Source organism: Talpa occidentalis, unplaced genomic scaffold, assembly GCF_014898055.3.
Source record: "Talpa occidentalis isolate TD23 unplaced genomic scaffold, MPIMG_talOcc4v2.1 talOcc4.8, whole genome shotgun sequence".
Classification (NCBI taxonomy): Eukaryota; Metazoa; Chordata; class Mammalia; order Eulipotyphla; family Talpidae; genus Talpa; species Talpa occidentalis.
The window spans coordinates 94,974,672-94,993,136 of record NW_023605194.1 but is presented as its reverse complement, the minus strand read 5'-3'; the positions used below and the strand labels follow the sequence as shown (position 1 = coordinate 94,993,136).

Below are 18,465 nucleotides of genomic sequence, written 5' to 3'. Positions count from 1 at the left end.
CCCCACTACCTCCCTGACCATCCCACTGCACCCCGCTCCCAGCTCCGCGCCCCTCCACCCCCCCACCCCCCAGCGTCTCCCAGATCCTGGGCTCGCAGCACCCCGTCCAGCCTCCCCACGGCGGGCGGGCAAGGGCGCGGCCGGGGCCCGCGGGGGCGCGCGCGGGGAGTGCGGGGCGCCCCTCCCCGCGCCCCACTCCCCGCGTCCCGGGGAGAGGCCCGCTTTCCCTCGGGGCGCCCGGGGCCGCCCCCCTCCCCGGCGAGGAGCAGCGGCCGCGGCCCCCGCCCCGCCACGTCCCCGCCGCCCCCCGCGCTCACCCTGCCCCCCCCCCCCCCCCCCCCGCGCTCACCCCGCCGCCCCCCGCGCTCACCCGCCGCCCCCCGCACTCACCCCGCCGCGGGCCGCGCGGGCCGGGGCCGTCCGGGCGCCGGCGAGCTCTGCGCGGGGAGACGGGCGCGGTCAGGCCGGGACGCGGGTCCCAGCGCCGCCGAGGCCGCCGCCTCCGGAAAAGTTCTCGGCGCCCGGGGAAGGCGGCGGGCGGGGCGGGCGGGCGGGCCGCGGGGTCCGGGAGGGGCCGGGGAGGAAACCGGGCGGCGGAAGGGGGCGGGCGGCCGGGGACGCCGCGCCGGGGCCGGGCCGGGGTCCCGCGGGCTGGATGGGGGCGGGGCGGGCGCGCCCCGGGCCCTCGGACGTCAGGCGGAGGCGGCCTGGAGGATTTTTCGGGGTCACCGGGGAAAGTCAATCCCCGGCTTTTCTAGAGGGCGGCGCAGACGGCGGGGAAGTCGGCCCGAGGACGCGCCCCGGGCGGTTGGGGGCGATCGGCCCCGCCAGCCGGCCCCTCCCCGCCCCCCCCCCCCCCCCGCCCCCGCGGCCCCCAGGGGAGCCCCGGGAGGCCGCCACCTTGTGGGACGGCTGCCGAGTCTCAATGGCCCGCAGGTCCTTGTCCAGCTCCGCGCTCAGCTTGGCCAGCTCCCTCTCCAGCAGGACCTGGGGGGGCGGTGATGGGCAGACCCGGCCGTGCAGAGTCGGGGGCGGGCGCGGGGCAAAGCTCACTCGGGAGAAGCGCAGGACAGAGCGCACGGCGCTCGGGTAAAGGGCAGGCTCAGGGCTCAGAGCCAGGGGCAGGCCCCCTGCCTGTGGCCCTGGGGAGGCATTTCAGGGCGTCTGGAGGGCGCCCCTGCCACAGCCTCTCACTGGCCCCTCCCTCCTGGGCCAGCTCACCCCTCACCTAGACGGATGACATTCGCTTAATACTTACTGATGGCGCCTCAGTGCCACTTTTGTCAAGTTACTTCCTTGTCCCCAAGCCTCGGGGCTCCCTAGTTCCTCTCCCAGGTGGTCTTCCACAGCCTGGCCTCCCTGTACCCAACCTGCTCCCCCTCCCGCTGCCCGTCCCAGCTGGTGGTCACACATGCCTGTGCAAGAACACACCCTAGAATCAATCAATCTCTCTCCCGCCTCTGCCTCTGCTCCTCCCCTACCCCCTCTGCCTGGCCAAACTCTTTGGAGGACCAGCTCCACCTCCAAGAATACTTCCTGACCATTCCAGTCCACACCCACCACTCCCTTCTCAGCTCTTGTGTTGGTCAACACACGTTTATCCAACACATGTTTATTGAATGCCTGTTGTGTGCCAGACACTGTCCTGGGCTAGAAAACTGTACAGGACTGGAGAGGGTCAGAGCTTTTGGTCTGTGGCCTTTGCCTATGGTCACCGGGACCAACATCACCCAGACTCTCCCTCATTCCTCTCTCCGCATTGCTGTGTCCCCTCCCACACACCCCCACTTCCCACAGTACTCACCTCAATGGGCTGGGAGGGTCTCTCAACAGGGTCGTCCACCAGTGGCTTCTTGGGCTAAGGGAGGGAAGAGCAAGTCAGAGGGCGTGAACCCGCTTTCTAAAATGCAAAGCTGAGGGGCTGCACCCATTCACCTTTTGCCCAGTCTCTAATTCTTTCAGAAACTGATTCCAAGACTCTTCTGTCCAGATGTTGTCCGCTTTCTCTCTGCGTCTGTGTACCTACATGGAGGTGGGTGGGCAACAACTTGAGGAGAGGACACTGGTCAGGCTCAGAAAACAGACTCTGGGGTGATAGTCCCTCCCCTGTGCCCATTGGCGCCTCCTAAGCACTCTGGGCTCTCCTGGCTGCACCAAGTGGAAAGGGCTTATCTGTGCAGCTTCGGCAGAGGGGCCTGGCCAAAGAGCAGGGTGTTGGGGGAGGGGGGAGGTGGAGGGAGGTTCTGGCAAGCTACCTGATTTGGAGTGTGCACCGGAGAGGAAGATGCTCCAAGGTTAGAGTTGAAGGTACGCCTAGGAAACTCTTCAGAGTTCCAGTTTCTTCTAAAGAAAGGGAAGGGAATCCCTTCAGTTTCCTTTGCAGAAACTGCAGTAGCCGTGAGCACACAGCTGCACCCCTGCCCACCTGCTCCAGACTGTGGAAGCAGACTTAAGCACCTGAGTTCACATCCCACCTCCACCACTCGGCTGTGCGACCTGGCAAGTGACTGAACTCTGGAGCCTCAGGTTCAATACCATAGTGTGGAAATGATCCCCACCGTCATCAGGGTGTGGCGAGGCTTAGGTGAGGGAAGAGAGGCGAGGCCCAGGAGGAGGCCTGACACATGCATCTGCTCTTTGAGTGGCAGAACCCTCCCGGTGAACTCTCCCGCAGTGGCATTCAGTCTGGGCCCGCGGCTGTGGCTCTGTATGTTTGTACAGTTTTGAAGAAGGTGATCTCTCCAGCTGCCACTGTGCGTGGTCTTACACCCAGGCCCAAGAGTGTAAGACTACATCTTATTTCAAGGAGAACCGCGACCAGGGAAAGAGCCCCTGAAAGTCGTCTCTGCTCCCTCAGGGCACCGATGCAGTGAAGTCTCCAGGGAGGCCTCGCAGCCCCCGGGTGCCCGCCAGCACATGGCCGCAGTCCCCTCCGGCGCACCTATCCTGGATGGCTGTCATGCTCCAGCCTCTGCTGCGTCTGAAGCTCTTCTCCAAGTGCAGCACCTCAGCAACTTATCAAAGGACTGAATGTCTAATGGGGGAGTCAGGATCTGGTGGCTGTGACAATGACTCTATTCTCTATTTTAGTAATAATGTTAGTCATATTAGTGATAAGGGGCACGGATTGTGTCTTTTCTAATCTAAGGGAACTTTAGTCATAATTAAATCTGTACATTGGTGATGTCTGTGGAGACTTGCTATGTGCCTTGGTCCTACAACCACCCATGATCCCTGTTAACAGATGGGAACACTGAGGCTCAGGCTGCTGAAGCTGTGCAAGGTTACAGGGCTAATGGCAACATGTCAGCTTGATCCAGCTGAAGCCAAATCTCAAGCTCTTAGCCTCTGTGTAACTGATCATGTCGAGAGCCACAGCCAGTCATGGCTATGCTGATGAGGTGATCTCTCAAATTTCACTTTGCGAACAAAGCTCCTGGTTCCCAAGGTCACACTGAACCCCGTCAGCGCCCTGGCAGCCACGGCTGGGCCTGTATGGACTACACAGACAAAAGGAACTGGATCCTTCACCTGGGTGTAGGGGAGAGGAAGTCCTCTCTCAGTGGATCTGGGAAGAAGCTTATGGTCTTCCACAGCCTTTATTTCCCTCAGGCCTCAGTAGATGGCCCACAAGTTAAAGCCGTGTGGGCTTCCCTACCCCTCCCCCCCATTCCATGTGATCTGTGGATCTTTGGGGTACAGAGTTCTACTGCCAGTCAGAAGTGTCACAGGTGTTCCTGACCAGGAATGGGTGTATCCCTGCCTAGCACCCCACTTTGGCCCTGGCAGGGAGGGGAGTCTCTGCAGTAGTGGGGACCCTGCCAAGTGATAAGGCTGTGAGAGGAACCAGATCAGACCTTGCCAGCTCTCAGGCTGCACTGGCTGTGGCCACCAGGGGGTGCCAGTCCTCAAAAAGGAATACAGCACTTTTTCCCAGACCCTGCCCCTTCCCCACCAAGGCTCACCCACTCAGAGAGGACTGGCCTGGCCTGGAGGCAGGTTTTTGCTGGAGCCCTGGATGCCTTGAGTCTGTTGATGTGGCGCTGCAGGAGCCCCCTGAAATAGAAGAAGACAGGCAGGGGGAGGGGGAGGTGAGCACTGGGCTTGAGGGTGCCTGGGGGATCATTGAAGGTCTGGCACGCATCTCTACCCACACTCCTGGGTGGCTTGTGGGAACTGGGATGGTGCTCCAGTCTACTAAATGTGGGCTTTGCACCAAGAGTTTTGCACACTTTACTAAATCTTCAAAACAACTCTGGGGTTGCTATATCCCCATTTTGTAGATGAGGCTAGAAACCCAGAGAAAACATGGCCAGGGCTAAGCATTCTCTGCACAGCAAGCTGAGTTCCCATTGGAGCTCACCAGAAATGGACTATAAAAATGCAAGTTGAACTAAACCAACCAGGGAGCCCCAAAGCCAAACATGGCTGCAGGGAGGGGCAGATGCAGGAGCCAGGCGAGGCACTGGCACCTCCTCACCTTTGGGTGGTTCCTCAAAGGTCCAGTCCAGTTGCAGGTCTGCAGAATCAGAAAGGACAAGGTCAGGGAAGTGGCCTTGGCCGCTGCTTCCAGCCTCCCTCCTGTTTAGAGCAGGGGCCAAGGGGCTGAGTCAGGACCTCAAGAATGTCCCCAGGGAGGGCAGGAATTAGGAGGGCAGTTCTCAGGAGGGCCTGAAATGCCTCTGGCAGACTTAGGGACTGAGCGAGCCAACCCAACTGGGCAACAGACTTGCCTAAACCCTCCTGTTCCTCCCTGCCTGCGTTCCCATACACACCCTCTCCCTGACCTTTGCAGACCTGCCCACACCATGTCAGGCTGGTGACATCCCACTTCTTGTTCTTCCTATTTCCTTTTCTGCACCCTCTCCTAAATGCTTGTACTTCCCCACAGCCCAAACCCACTCCTTATGGTACCTATGACTTTTCAGGGTCTATGACTTTCCTAGGTACCTATGACTTTCCACTTTCAGGTACCTATGACTTTTCTAGGAAATGCACTTGAACAACCAACGCCTCTGACCTCCTTGGCATGCAGACGTGACACAGCAGCTCAACTTTAGATGAAACCAAAATGCCCCTCTTGAGATCGCACACCATCCTCTGGATCTTGGATTTTTCTGCTTTCCTTTGTTTGCAGCAAGCAGGAGGAACCCACCGTGGGCAATTCCCCTTCTAGCTCAGCAGGCTTTCAGCCCCAGCACTCTTGCCCCTGCTGCTCTCATCAAAGACCCCAGCGACCTCCATGGCCAATGGTATTTGACCATCAGCAGCCTATGTCACCGTGGGTGATTTCCTCCTTTTTAAATTCCTTTTTCACTTGGCTTCAGGGGACCACTTGGTTTTCCTCCCATCTCCATAGCTGCACCGACTCAGTCTGCTGTACTGGTTCCTGCTCACCTCCTGAACCTCTGAACTTCCACGTGTCTCAGCGCTCAGTCCTTGGGATCTTTCTCTCCATCACACTAGGTGGCTTATCTAGTCCTCTGGCTTTAAAAATACCATCTAGTCCAGGGATATACAACCCTGGCTGCATGTTAGAATTGCTTGGGAGCCTTAAATCAAAGTCTCTCCGAGTCCAGGTATTTCCATCTGCAGCTTAAGCCTCACCCTGGACTATAGATGTGGATATTAACTGCCTACTTGTCATCTCCACTTGGAAGCATGTCTAAAACTGAAAGCCCCTTAGACCAGCATTTAAGGATTGCAACTATTCTTCAATTTGCTCAAGTTTAAAGCCACCCTAACTGCCTTTCTTTCATGTCATGTCCAATCCCTCGGCAGACTCCCATGTCTCTGTCTCTGGAGTCCCACCATGCCGACTGTACTGCCTGGTCTGAGACACGAACGTCACTAAATTAAAGTCAGGCCTCCTAAGTGGTGCCCTGCTCCCACCCTGCCCCACCTTCTCTTCTCCACCTGCAGCCAGCGTGAGCCTCTGCAGCCCTCACTTGCCAGAGCATGTTTCTTCCACTCAGAACCACACAGTGGGTCCTCACTCTCACATAAAAATGCCCAAAGTCTTTATAATGGCCTGAAGGCCCTCCATGACCTGGTCACCTGCGGCTCCATCCCCCACCTCAGGTCCCTCTCACTCCAGTCCCGGCTCTGCTTGCAGCCCAAAACCAAAGTGCCAGCCTGCTCTGCCTCTGGGTCTCTTGCTCCCCCTGCTGGGCTGCTCTGCCCTGAGCCCACAGGGCTACCTCCCTCCCTGGACCAGCGGGCATGAGGTAGCAGCCTCCTTGCACAGACACTCCCTGGCCTTTTCCTCCCCAGCCCTAACATCGCCAGCCACATGAAACACTGATTTGTTCATTCTGTGCCTCGCTCTGGCCTAGAATGGCTGCCTCACCGGGGCAGGGACATTCTTTGTTCCTTGTATCTTCAGCACCTAGCTTAGTGCTCAGCACCCAGATAAGTGCTCGATAGGTGGTCAAGGGATTGGCTGAACGAACAAATGAGTGACATCATGGCTTCCTAGCCATGAGAATGGCTTGGGGATCTGGGGGGTCGCTCCCCATTAAGGGAGGAGATGTGGAGGCTCCTTCCTGTGGCTTGTTCTGGGGACCACTCTCCCCAAGCAGGTAAGTTCCCTTCCCCACTCCCTTCCTTAAGCCCCATAGGCTGAGCTCACTCTGGCCCGGAGAGGGCCCTGGGAGGGTGTCTCACCTGGGATTTTCCGGTGGATCTGCTGGAACATTCTCCGGTACCAGTCCCTGGGGCTGTCAACGCTCTGGGATTGGAGAAGACAAAATCAGGCTACCTTCCCAGCCACAGAAGCTTTTCCTTACTGAGTCCTTCCCTTGAAGTCCCAGGGGGTCGACTGCTGTGTTAATCTTTTTATTTTTTTAGTTTTTTAAACTTTCTTTTTAAAGATTCATTTACTTTTTTATACATACAAGCACTGGCTATAGGCCAGATGCGCAGGAGGGTGAGAGGATTCACCAGAGACAGAGCGGGGAACAGAACAGGCTGACTGATGAAATACACTGCTGAGGGGAGCAGCGGGCGAGACAGGAGAGGTCTGCCGCGCCATGTGAGTGTCTCTACCACTGGCCGGGATGGAACCCGCACTGCAGAGGCTGTGGACAGCTTCACAGCGCTGCATTCAACTGCTTGTGCCACCAGGGAGGCCTTGCTGTGCTAATCTTAATGACAGAACTTCATACAGCACTTGATGGATAAATAAGACATGTGGAAGGATCTCTATCAGTATTGCTCCCTAAGCCGTGAGATAGGGGGTGGTGTGCATTCTCTTTTATTTTCTATATTTCTAATGTTTCAACAAAAAACATGTGTTTCTACGTAATGACAACTATGAAAGGAAAACTAAATGCAGTCATGCAGGTGGGAAATGGTATTTCACATCCCTTGCCTCACCTAAGACTCACAACAGCCCCGGGAGGCAGGAAGGAGATGTTACCACTTTCAGTTTTAGATAAGGAGGTGAGCAACTAGAAGCAGGCAGCTAATTCACCAGAGGGCCTCCCCTTGTGGCGGCGCGGGCGGTTGAGCGCCGCACTGTGAAGCTGTCCGCAGCCTCTGCAGCAATGGTTCAATCCCAGCCGCCGGTGAGGGTTCCACGTGGCGCAGCAGACCTCTCCTGTCTCGCCCGCTGCTCCCCTCAGCAGTGTATTTTGTCAGTCTGCCTGGTCTGTTCCCCGCTCTGTCTGGTGAATCCTCTCACCCTCCTGTGCATCTGGCCTGTACCCCGGTTCTTATATAAATAAATAAATAAACAAACAAACAAAGACAGGCAAGGGGGTAGGAGACAGGCAGGGTCCACCAAGCCTGGTATCCCAGACCTTTCCAAGCCTGCCATAGCTGGGCCCAGGGGCTCTTCAACTAAGAAGGGGCAGTGCCAGGGCCAGTGCTGACAGTAATGGTTCTCCACCCTTGAGAACCTGAGGGACATTCTAGAATCCCTCCCCCTGACACATTTGTATAACTCAGACACACAAGAGTGCCCATAACTTTAAAAGACTCAACATCTGCTAAACCCATTTTGTGGTTAAATCCCTGCTTTAGCCTGGAATGGTTGGGTACAAGGTCCCCACTTTAATTAACAGAAGCAGAGCTCAGCAGGTCACTGGGCTCCAGCCATCATGGAGCCCCAGCCCTGGACTCACAGATCGGGGTGCAATTGGCATGCCGCTCTCGTCCACTGGCCCGATTCCCTCATACTTGACCCAGCGCTTGTCCTGACGTTTACTGTCCTTGGTCCACGTCGCTGACCAGTTCTGGGCATGCTGGGAAACAGGGATCTTCTGACTCCCAGATGGGTGACTCCCAGGGCCTGGCCAGGTCTGATACCAAGCAGGATCTGTGGAGTGTGCGCAAGAGAGCATTAGCAAGGCGCTGGGGCCCACCTGATGTTGCTTGCCCCATTAGCTCCTCAGAACATTGATCCCTGTGGGTTCAAAAGTTTCAACATCTCCTTGTTTGTTTAGAGTTGATGACGCAGACTCTATAAACCTCCTCCACAGGCCTCTGTTTGTTTACTTTTTCAATTAAAATGAATAATAAAAATGGATTTTGTCTTGAGAAATCTGCGCCATTCCCTCCACCCACCCTCGTTTCCTAGAGTTATCCTCAAGGCTGGGAATCACTACTTGCAGAGAAAGCTACAGGCAGGGGAAGCAACAGGGTGTGGCAGAAGACACTGGGCGTGGAGGGAGCAGACCTGATTCAGATACACTCTGCTATGTGACGTGGTATCCACCAATCAATCTCTCAGTGCCCAGTTGCCACTGATACAAAAATGAGAGCAATCAGGGAGAGTCGCAGAGAGATAGTGTGTGTGACCAAGCCCAGCACAGTGCCTGACACATAGTCGAGCACTCTCAGTAAGGGACACTCATTCACAGACATGGCTACTGCGTCCTCAGCTTCCCCAGAGTCTTCAGCTCTCTGCTGTGTAGCAGCACAAGGGCTTCCAGGCAGGTGGACAAAGGTCCATCTGCTCTATCTCTGTGCCCGAACATCTCAGTCTGATTCCTCGCTGGAAGATTCAATAATCATACCCTACCTGATCAGGATATCAAGGAATTAAATGAGATAAAGCTCTACAGTGTCCAGCACAAAGGGAATGCTCGATAAAGGATGCACCCTCATCAGGATCTCCAAACACTGTGGCTGGGTGACCGATAGGTGACCAGCAGCTGATGGGCTCTCAAGGTCGCCTCTCCAACCTTCTGCTGGGCTGGTGAGTCCAGCTAGGGCAGCTCTTAGGGCCAGCTTCAGGCCTCACTCCTTCTAGAACCAATATATATAATCGCATTCCCTGGCCCCTGCAGGCTTCCTTCCCCTGGCACTGGGGTAAGAGGAGGGTGGAAGCAGGGAGAAAGCTGTGCCTCCCACAGCTGGTTTCACTCTCACAGGCCAGCAAGGGAGTTAGCTGAGCCAGAGGCAGAGGCCGGGAAGACCCCAGCCCCACCCTGCCTAATACATCATGTTGTCAGAAGGCAGTCCCGCCCCACAGAGGGTTCCTGGAGCAGGTTTTTGGGAGCAGACCCACCTGGGTGCCGGGAAGCATCTCTCCTCTGTGGGAAGTACCCATTGCACACGGTCCTGGGCGCAGGGTCGTGGAACTGGAAATTAAGGGTGTTGGAGCCACCGTTCCGGATCACAGGCACCTGTGTGGAGGGGCCAGGAGCAGCAGCTCAGGCCCAGAAGATTCCACAGAAGGATAGGACGGGTGGCTACCAGGACAGCCCACACCCCACAGTGAGGGCTCCAAGGTCAGCCTGATTCTTTTGCAGGGAAACCAGCAAGGCCCTTTGGTGCGATCCTCTGACCGCCCCCCTCCCTCTTTTCTTCCTTTAATCCGCTGGCTCCCCCAACTGTCCTGCAAGTCCCCTGCCAACTGTGAGCCCACAGCACACCCTTCGCCATCTCACTCACCCGTGTGCCCCGGGAGGAAGACCCTACGTGGGCCTGGAGGTGGCGGGGAATGAAGTCATCCAGGCTGAGCCCGGCAGGGAGGCTGCAGGGAGGGGCCTGCATGCTCGGGTCAAGGTTGGAGGGCTCCTCTGAAAGTCCTCTGTGGGGAAGAAAAGAAGGGAAACCTGCTGGGCCTGGGCCGCCAGTGCCCTCTGGGCTTGACCACAACCACCAGTGGCGGAGGAGGGGATGGCTGTGGGAGGGGGTCAGGGCCAGCGGGGTGGGTGCTCAAGGACCCAGGAAACAGGCCACAGCGGGCACCCGCCTGCAGGCTGCCCGCGCAGCTCCCAGAGGCACAATGGGCTGCTTGTTAGGCCTCAGGCAGGAGCTCCGGGTGGGAGTGGGGGAGGGAGAGGCCAGGCCTGGAGGGGGGAGGCTGGCCAGGAGCAGGTCTGCTGGACAAAGCCTCAGGCACACAGGCCTACTGGCCAGCCCCACTGGGGTTCTCACTGCACATTGTGGCGGGCTCCCCCAGAAGGGAACTTGGGCAGCTGGCCAGGAGGGCCTGGGCACACGAGACTTTGTTTCAGTTCCCTCTGCCTCCCCCAGGCTGTGAGCGCATCTGTATGTCTGTGGGCACAGGAGCTTACTCAGGCCCTAAATCAGCAAGGCCAAATGTCCACTGTGTGACAGGACCAGGGTTCCTGGGGGGAGAGTGGGCAGCCACTTCCAGGCAGCAGCAGCCACGCCTTTTGAGCTCAAAGCAGTATTGGCTCCCTTGTCTGGCCTCCCTCCCTGCACAGAAGGCTCCCCTCAGGGTGCCCATGAGGGGTGGAGGTAGGAAGCAGAGCAGCAGGCAAGCACAAAATTGGACTTTTCATGGAGGGACAGTGCTGAGTACCCCCCTCACACACACACACCCCACTTTTCTACGCCTCCAGTCCAGTTTTTGAACAGAGCGTCTTCTCCAACAACACCATGCCTAACGGCCAGCTGGCTTTTTGCCCCATCCAAACTTTAGGTCGGCGCAAGGGGCTCCGGACATCCAGAGATGGAAGCGGTTGGCCTGCCCGACAGGGCTTTTCTCCCCGAGAACCCCTCTCTCCTACCTGTGCTATTTGACTGGGCCAGAGGCTCAGCCAACCTGTGCTGTCTTCTGGGGCTTGACCAATCCTGGCACTTGTGTGACTGGAACCTGGCGCTCAAGAGGGCCTGCAGGGCCTGTTAGGTGCTGTGTGTGGTAGAGTGTAAGCACAGCGCTGGCAGTGGATGTGACCATGTTAGGTACAGCCAGAGGGTCATGTGAGCAGCATGGGGGCTGAGGGTGCCAATAGGTCAGCTGACAGGGGTGGGGTTTGTGTGCAGCCACCAGTCATATGAGCCACACAAGTGTTCTGGGGGACCAGAGGGGATGAAAGTACAATAGAGTGCTGTGATTATTCATCTCCTGTACCCAGTTCCTGATAGGGCTTTGCGGAGCTGGAGGGTATAGACAAAGCTGGGGGCAGCCCTCTGCCTCTGCTCTGAGTGGGAATTCCTTCAGGCATTTGAATGACCTACTGGGGACAGCTTTTTCATGCCCATCACTGGCTGTGGGGGGAGTGGAGGGCTGAGGCCGGGGAAGGGTTGCTCACAGCTGGATTCAATTAGGGCTCCTACAAAAAGCAAAACATGCAGACACTCCCCAGTTCCTGCTCTCCCTCCCATGAAGGGGAAATTGAGGCAGGGGAGATTGGTAGCACAGGTCAGGGGAGGCTGGTTCCTAGCAGCAACCCCTCCCCACCCAGCTGACTGTCTGAGGCCAAGATGCCTGGTCAGCACCAGCAGTCCCAATCATCAGCTGACCAGAACCTCCTTCCTTAGCCTCAGGGTGCCACCCACCCTGCTATATTGGGGGGAGGGGTGGACCTGCCCTCTCTAGGATGAGGTGAGCAGGAGGTACTCCACACCACCCAATTTTCGGGGGTTGCTAATTCTTGGTGGCCTATTCTGTCCTCTTGCAGCACTGCTCCTGCAGTGCCTTCCTCCTGGGGCATGCAGGGGTGGATGGGGAAGGGTAGATTGGGTTTTTTTCCTGGCAATCCTGCCAGCAGACATGAAGGAGGACTTTACACAGAGATGGAGGCCAGGGGAATTGGCCCCACATCTGGAAGAGCGCAGAGTGTGACAGGAAATCTGGGGAGTTCTCCCACAATCCTGTTGGTCTTCTTCACCCCTGCAGCTCCACAGGGTGCAGTAATTCTTGCTGCAGTAGGCAGACTCTATGCCGCCTCCAAGTATTGCCCTGAACTTGGCGCCCCGGCCCTAGGCACTTTTCCGGGCATTTTCCAGCTGCAAGCCCACGTGGGCATGGGCAGGTTTCTGTCAGTTTCACCTTTCCTGAGATTAAGGGGTTACTCCCATCTCTTCCACCCCAGCATTTAGGACGAAGACCCCAGGGAGAGAGGCTCTCCGCCTTCCTGCCTCCACCCGCCCCCTCTCCCTCGAGACACCTACCTTCCCGGGCGAGCAGGTGGCGGGCGCGCAGGAAGGCCGGGAGGGCAGGAGCATCTCTGCCAGGCTCCTGCCTGGCTCGGCGGCGGCGGGTCCCCGCGCAGGGAGGGCAGGGAGAAGTCGGGGCTGCGCCGCCCGCCCTCGTGACCCGGTCAAGGCCGGTCTGCTAGGCGGGACGCCCGCGGAGGGAGCGGGCTCGACGGGGCCAGGGGGCGCGCGCTGGCCGGGCCGCGCGGGCCGGGAGCTGGCGGGGCCGTCTTCCTGGGACCGGGACTGCGGCTGGGGGTGGGGTGCGAGCCGGAGACTCCCTCTCCCGCCCGCGGGGCGGGGGCTCGCGCCGGCCGGCCGGGGGCGCGCGAGTGCGCTCCGTCGGGGCGCGCCGCGGGGAGGCCGTGGCCGGCCGCCGAGAGGGCCGGCGGGTGGTGAGTCGGCGCCGGGAGGGGCCGCCGAGGGTCCCCTGGGAACCCGCTCTGGTTTCCCAGCTGCCCTCCCGGCCCCCACCGCAGAGCCAGCGTCGGGGCGGGGGGCAGAGGGGCCGGCGAGCGCCGCTCAGAGTTTCCAGCGACATTTCCAGCGAGGGGGAAGGAGCCGCTGCTCGGCGGGGCCAGGATGGAGGGCAGGAACCGGCCGCGATTAAAGGACGCGGGTCAAGCCAGCGCTGATAGGGAGTCGGCGGCTCGGCGAGGCCGGAGACGGGACGGAGATGCAGACAGACTGGGGCCCAGATAAGGGCGCCCCCCAGGCGGAGCTGCCCAGTGGGCTGAATGAAGGCCCCACCGCCCCCTCCCAACTTGGGGAGAGAGAATTGGTGCTTGCGCAAGCGCGTCCGGACGTGTGCAAACAAACACACGCGCGCGTGTGCACGGGCAAGGCGGCTGACGCTCACACACGTGCAAGCCCCGCGGGGGACAGCCCGGGCAGGAAATCAGGGCCCTGGGCGTGCCGCGGCCCCGAAGAGGATGAGGGTGGGGCTCCTTTGGCAGGGATGGGGTTCGTAGGGTCTCGGTGTTCCCATACACCGTTTTTGTTTTGATCTCGCTGCTTTTCCGCTGTTCCCGCGGCTCTGACACCCGTCCCCAGGGCCTGCGCCCATTGGCTTCCGAAGCCCTGGCCCGCCCTTCTTCTCCCCCCTCGAGCCCGGGGGGCGGGGGGGGGGCCAAGGAGGGGCGCAGCGGCCCCCGCCAGCTGGAGGGAGGGAGGTGCTCGCCGAGTGTTGACTGCAAATGGAAAAAACGCTCTGCAGTTCTGAGCCCTTGACTTGGTTCTGGGACCTCAAGCCCCAAACCAACCAAACAGTAAATAGTTACTGAGCAATTTCCGACCCATTTTGGGAGCGATCAATTATAGATGATGAAAGCATTTATTGCATACCTACCGCGCTGGAGAGTGGCGCCCTAGGGAGCCTCTCGGAGAGTTTTCCCAGCGCGCAACTCCAAAGTTGGAAAGGAAATGGAGAAAAGATGAAACCATTTAAGCCCCCACCGCTGTTGAAGCTAGTAACGTTATCGTCTCAGTTCAGTTCAAAGAGCTCTCCTGGTTGTGGTGAGCCGGCTTGAAACAATACCAGATGGAAAAAGCGGAAGGAGGAAATATTTGGGGGGCGGGGGGGGGGAGCTTGGGAGAGCTGGGCAACCCGCTCTGGGTGCCTGTGGGGCCGCGGTGTGGAAGTGGGCCATGGCATGCATGCTTGGAAGCAGAGCCAATGTTTCCAAGGAAGAGCTTTTAAATGATTATGGAAGGTCCAAGGCTGCCAATTGTGGTGCAACTTTGTAGGGGCAATGATTGCAGTGGGCAGGAGCGGAACACGATCACTTTTAAACTTCCTTCCAAGAACCTAAATTTCTCCAGAAAAGCTACAGGGGTGGGGAGGGCATGGGTAGTCCCTGCCCACAGAAGACAGCTGCAGAAAGGAGTGTCCAAGCTCTGGGACTTCCCGAGGGCAGGCGGTAGTGCATTTCCCCTCCCCAAAGCTTGGCTACTTTCTTCTCCCCCAAGCCCCGTCCCTCCCTCAGAGACAAAACACGTGCCCTTTTCCTTTGACACCAGTTTTTCCCACCTGGCAGGATCCTCGCGACTAAGAAAGGCCACATCTCTTTCATTTTCTTCCTTGTTATTCAAAGATGATGAAGCTGAAGATCTTCCAACTCCAGGAATCCTGGTCATACCCTCTCACCAGCAGCGAGCGTCTCTTATTCAATAGGGCTCTGACCTGGACTCCAAGATAAATATTTAATGTAGAGGGTGCAGCTGAGCTGACAAAGGTTCCAACTTCCTGTTCCTCACAGGGGGAGGTGGCAGTCGTGGCCAAGGAGCTGGGGACGGGCTACCAGTTCCATCTCTATGGGAATAGGAAGTCCAGTCAACAGCTCTGTAGGAGGCGGGGTAGGCTCTATAGTGTGGGGAGACTAACCCTTAGCTACTTTGACTCCGCGGGTCCACTGAGGCCTGGGCCATTCTGGACTTAGCACCTCCTCTCTTGGGCCAGAACCAGCTCTGTCTCAGTTGGGCTTGCTCTCCCTCCCAGAGTTTTAGGCTAGATCTTGGACCATGGAGGAACTCAAACACCATGATTCCATCGTATTCCACAGTGCCCCTCAGAAGAGGATGAGAGTTTGGTGGGAGTATAGAAGTTAAGGAATTTATCGACTCTTCCTTTTCTGCCCATATTTAGGGAGAAGAATCTCTCCTCTTTAGAAATTAGGAGATTAAGGGGTGGAAAATCCAGAGATTCAGCCAAGACCCAGGTGTCTGATTTCTAAGCTCCTCCCTGCAGCCTCAGCTCAGCTTGCTGCTGGCCTGCCCCCAGAATGGTTGGCAAGGCTTAGGGAGAAGCTGGGGATAGGGCAGGCTGTCCTAGGTGACCTGGCTGCTGTCAACAACAGGGTAGATTCCTTTCATCCCAGGCACTGTCTCCTCTGATTCCCTGTCACCAAACTGGGACCTCCCTCCCTGTGACACTTTTTTTCCGGTTCTGGCACTTTTGTCAGGGGCTGCCTCAGCCTTTTCAGCGCCACCTGAGCCATAGTAAACACAGTTACATAACTGCTCTGTTTTTCCTAGTTATCTGATCCCCTCAGCAGTATGCCCCACCCCCTACCCTGCCCCTGAAGGCTGCCACCTTTTGTTCTGCGGATAATCCCCCAAGAGTACCCAAGTCAACAGAGGTTTGTCCACACCTACCATCCTAAAGGGTGATTAGCAGAGAGACTACCAATAGAGGCTGGGGCTCTTCACACGGAGGGGGAGAAGAGGGTGCTGTTCACACAGAAACACAGGTCATTGAAAACCAACCTTTGTCACCAAGAGGGAGGATGGATGGAAAGCACTTAAGTAGCTTTTAATTTTGAGTAGGATGAACAGACAACTCAGTTATCTTTCTCAAGTGGGAAAAGAGAAGCAAGGAACTCATAAGACATAACCCTGAACTCTCGTTTCTTGAGGAGTGTCTTTAGCTAGTTCTGAAAATTGACTGTCGTGCTCCAAGATCTACCCCGAGCACCAAGTGGCTTCCAGGCTCTGTGCCTCAGTTCCCCATATTAGACAAAGGAAAGGCTGCTGCTATTCCTTCTCTCCTCCACAGGCCTGGATGAACCCTGGGTATAAACCCTATTAAGCTTTCAGCAGGCTTTGGTTTGTGCTATCAGAGAAGGCATTCTTCCTTCCAGAAGAACTGAGCAAGCCGTCCAGAATGGCTTAGAAAAGAAAAGCCTCCTTTTGGGGAGTCTGGACCTCTCTAGAGGGGCAGATTAGAGTGCCCCTGGATACAGAATTGCAATCTACCAGATGCACCAGTACAAACCTGTACTGTCTCATCCCCTAGGTTCTATCCCTTTCTTCTGTGATTCTAGTTCCTGCTGATGTTGCCAGCCAAACCCCCCGATGACCCTTGTCTATACGGCTCATCAGAACAGAAAGAAGGTTTAAAGGGCCTTCTGCAGCTGACAGTGGGATGACCTGACACTCCTGGAATCCAAAGGTTTGGTGTGGTCACTCTGCGGGAGCTCTGTGAGTGAAGACAGCCACCACAGGTCGAGGGTGAGGGCGGTTGGCATTGGGGCTGGGTGCCAGGTATGCGAGGATGAGCTGTCAGGCTGCCTGGCTCAAATCTTTCCACAGCACACCAGGAGGTAGCAGGCATGTATTCAGGGTTCTCAACATCTATCCCATCTGAACCTGAAGGCTGTCAGAGAACCCGGCCTTTGTCCCGGGCACCCGGCCTGTCACCGAGAAAGCTTTCACACTGACGTGGCATCAACCAGTTCTCTGCACTCCCTCCTCTTACAGATGAGCTGACAAGCACAATGCGCAGATGAGGTGTCTTTGAGAACTGAACTGGACAAACCTTCTAGTTCTCAGGAAATAAAAGAAGAACAAATGGTTGTCAGCTCTTCAGAAAGCCAGTTTATAAGGGAAGGATAAGTAAGTGATGACCTCAGAGGGAAAACCCAGCCAAGTCAATTCAGCCACAAAGAAGGGCACGGACCAAGAGCTGGAAAACTAGGTCTGCAGCAGGCTCCCTTCCCGGCAAGGGCAAACTGAGATAAGGCAGATAAGAGGACCGATTTGTTGGCCTGACAGCGCTCTGGCCTCCAAACAAAGAATAACCTTGTCTTGCCACCTCCTTCGCTGTCAACTGTAGCAACATTAAAGACTGCCTAATTTGCCATTAAGTTACTAATTTTCTGTATCCAAATTTAACACTTCCAAAATCCTGAGAGTTGTGATAAAAAAAGGAGACCATACAATTACATGTAACAGGCAAGAAAATGGGGATTAGACTTAGAAATAATGAGATAAATATAAATTTGCATTTGAATTCATTTCCAGGCCTTCAATAATTTTTATGACTCTGGAAATAAGGGTAACTATGACCGCAGCTTACTGAGGTTTAGCTGAGATGTAAGGACACTGCTAAGTCAGAACACCACTGGACAACAAAAGATTTCAAAATTCATACTGTTTTGAAATTAGAAACCTAGGCTCACTTTCTGGTCCATAAATAGCACTGTCAACATTGATGTGGCTGTATTTGCCGTAAATTTGTCTATCTTAGGCCTAGCAGGGCCTGAACTTAGACTTTCTATCTCTGTGGCCATGACCAATAGAATTCCCTCACTGATGCATTTTCTTTCCTAAGAGTTCTGGTTCCTCTCCCTGCTCCCAATCTCCCACTTGCTCACAGGAGGTTGTTTTTCCTTGTGAATTCATAGCACCTCATATTTCTAGGTTTCAGAGGAATCAAAAGGCTAGTTTGACACTCCTATTCTGGGCAGTCCCACTCCATATTCAATTCCTCTCTGCTTCTTATACTTCTCCCAAGTTGGAATTCATCCAGGTCTATTTTCAGGATCACATATGAAGTTATTAAGTTACTATAATAAATATTACTATTATCCTTCATAAAGACTCTGTTTTCTGAGATGCTTCCTTTTCTTCAAGCAGCACCATCTGCTGAAGAAGCCTCAGAAGGAGCTAGGACCTGACCATGAGTTAGAGTGGGCAAAACGCCTGGTAGGAGATCAGGGCAATGGAGTGGGGTCTGAGTAGGAGAAATGGAAGCACCCACTGCAGCCACCAAAGCCTGTTTTAAAGTGAAGGGCGGGAGAGATGAAGGAAAGAGGTCTTTTTCACTGTGACGGGATTCCTTTCCTTGAGGAGGGTACTCCTTGACATTGTTAGAAACCAGTCTAGACACCAAACATCAGACTTCCCCTTGACTTGTGCAGTTAGAAGGATAAGCATCTAACAGAAGTGTCTCCAGCAGGAAATAAGACACAAGGAGCCAATAAAGTTATCATTTAATTTTAAGAGTAATCTTTTTCTTTTAAAGATGACTTAGAATTTACAATAAGAAAGTTTTAACAAATTTCTTATTCACAAAAAGACTTATTAAACAATTTCTGCCAATAAATAACATTTCCACCATTTTCTTTACTGTAACTGAAAGCAAGCAATCTCTAAGCACAAGCAAATAATCCATCATTCAGAAAAACCTTTTAAAAAATTATACCACCAGCTAGTCTCGTGTCTGGTTACCTCACTTGGAAATAAAACGAGGATCTTTCCTTGGCATATGCCTGCTGACATTGCTAG

The 18,465-nt window shown here is 55.8% G+C and overlaps 1 protein-coding gene across 5 annotated transcripts in view; it reads right to left on the bottom strand.

Annotated features, from left to right (window-relative positions):
- The window catches only part of SORBS3 (sorbin and SH3 domain containing 3), a 30,510-nt gene that overhangs the window by 7,923 nt on the left and 4,122 nt on the right, over positions 1-18,465 (bottom strand). For 2 of the 5 annotated variants that reach the window (XM_037495689.2, XM_054690520.1), the window contains exons 2-13: positions 14,429-14,581; positions 9,901-10,039; positions 9,515-9,632; positions 8,127-8,320; positions 6,667-6,730; positions 4,481-4,519; positions 3,966-4,056; positions 2,256-2,343; positions 1,936-2,022; positions 1,805-1,858; positions 901-987; positions 391-437 (exon numbers count right to left, since the gene is read on the bottom strand). In XM_037495689.2, the coding sequence (XP_037351586.1) occupies positions 391-437; positions 901-987; positions 1,805-1,858; positions 1,936-2,022; positions 2,256-2,343; positions 3,966-4,056; positions 4,481-4,519; positions 6,667-6,730; positions 8,127-8,320; positions 9,515-9,632; positions 9,901-10,039; positions 14,429-14,535 (1,115 nt within the window). In that variant the 5' untranslated portion in view covers positions 14,536-14,581. Of the gene's footprint in view, positions 1-390; positions 438-900; positions 988-1,804; positions 1,859-1,935; positions 2,023-2,255; positions 2,344-3,965; positions 4,057-4,480; positions 4,520-6,666; positions 6,731-8,126; positions 8,321-9,514; positions 9,633-9,900; positions 10,040-10,988; positions 12,264-12,375; positions 12,460-14,428; positions 14,582-18,465 lie in introns of those variants that run through there. The other 3 variants (XM_054690521.1, XM_037495692.2, XM_037495691.2) reach the window with 3 other exon arrangements.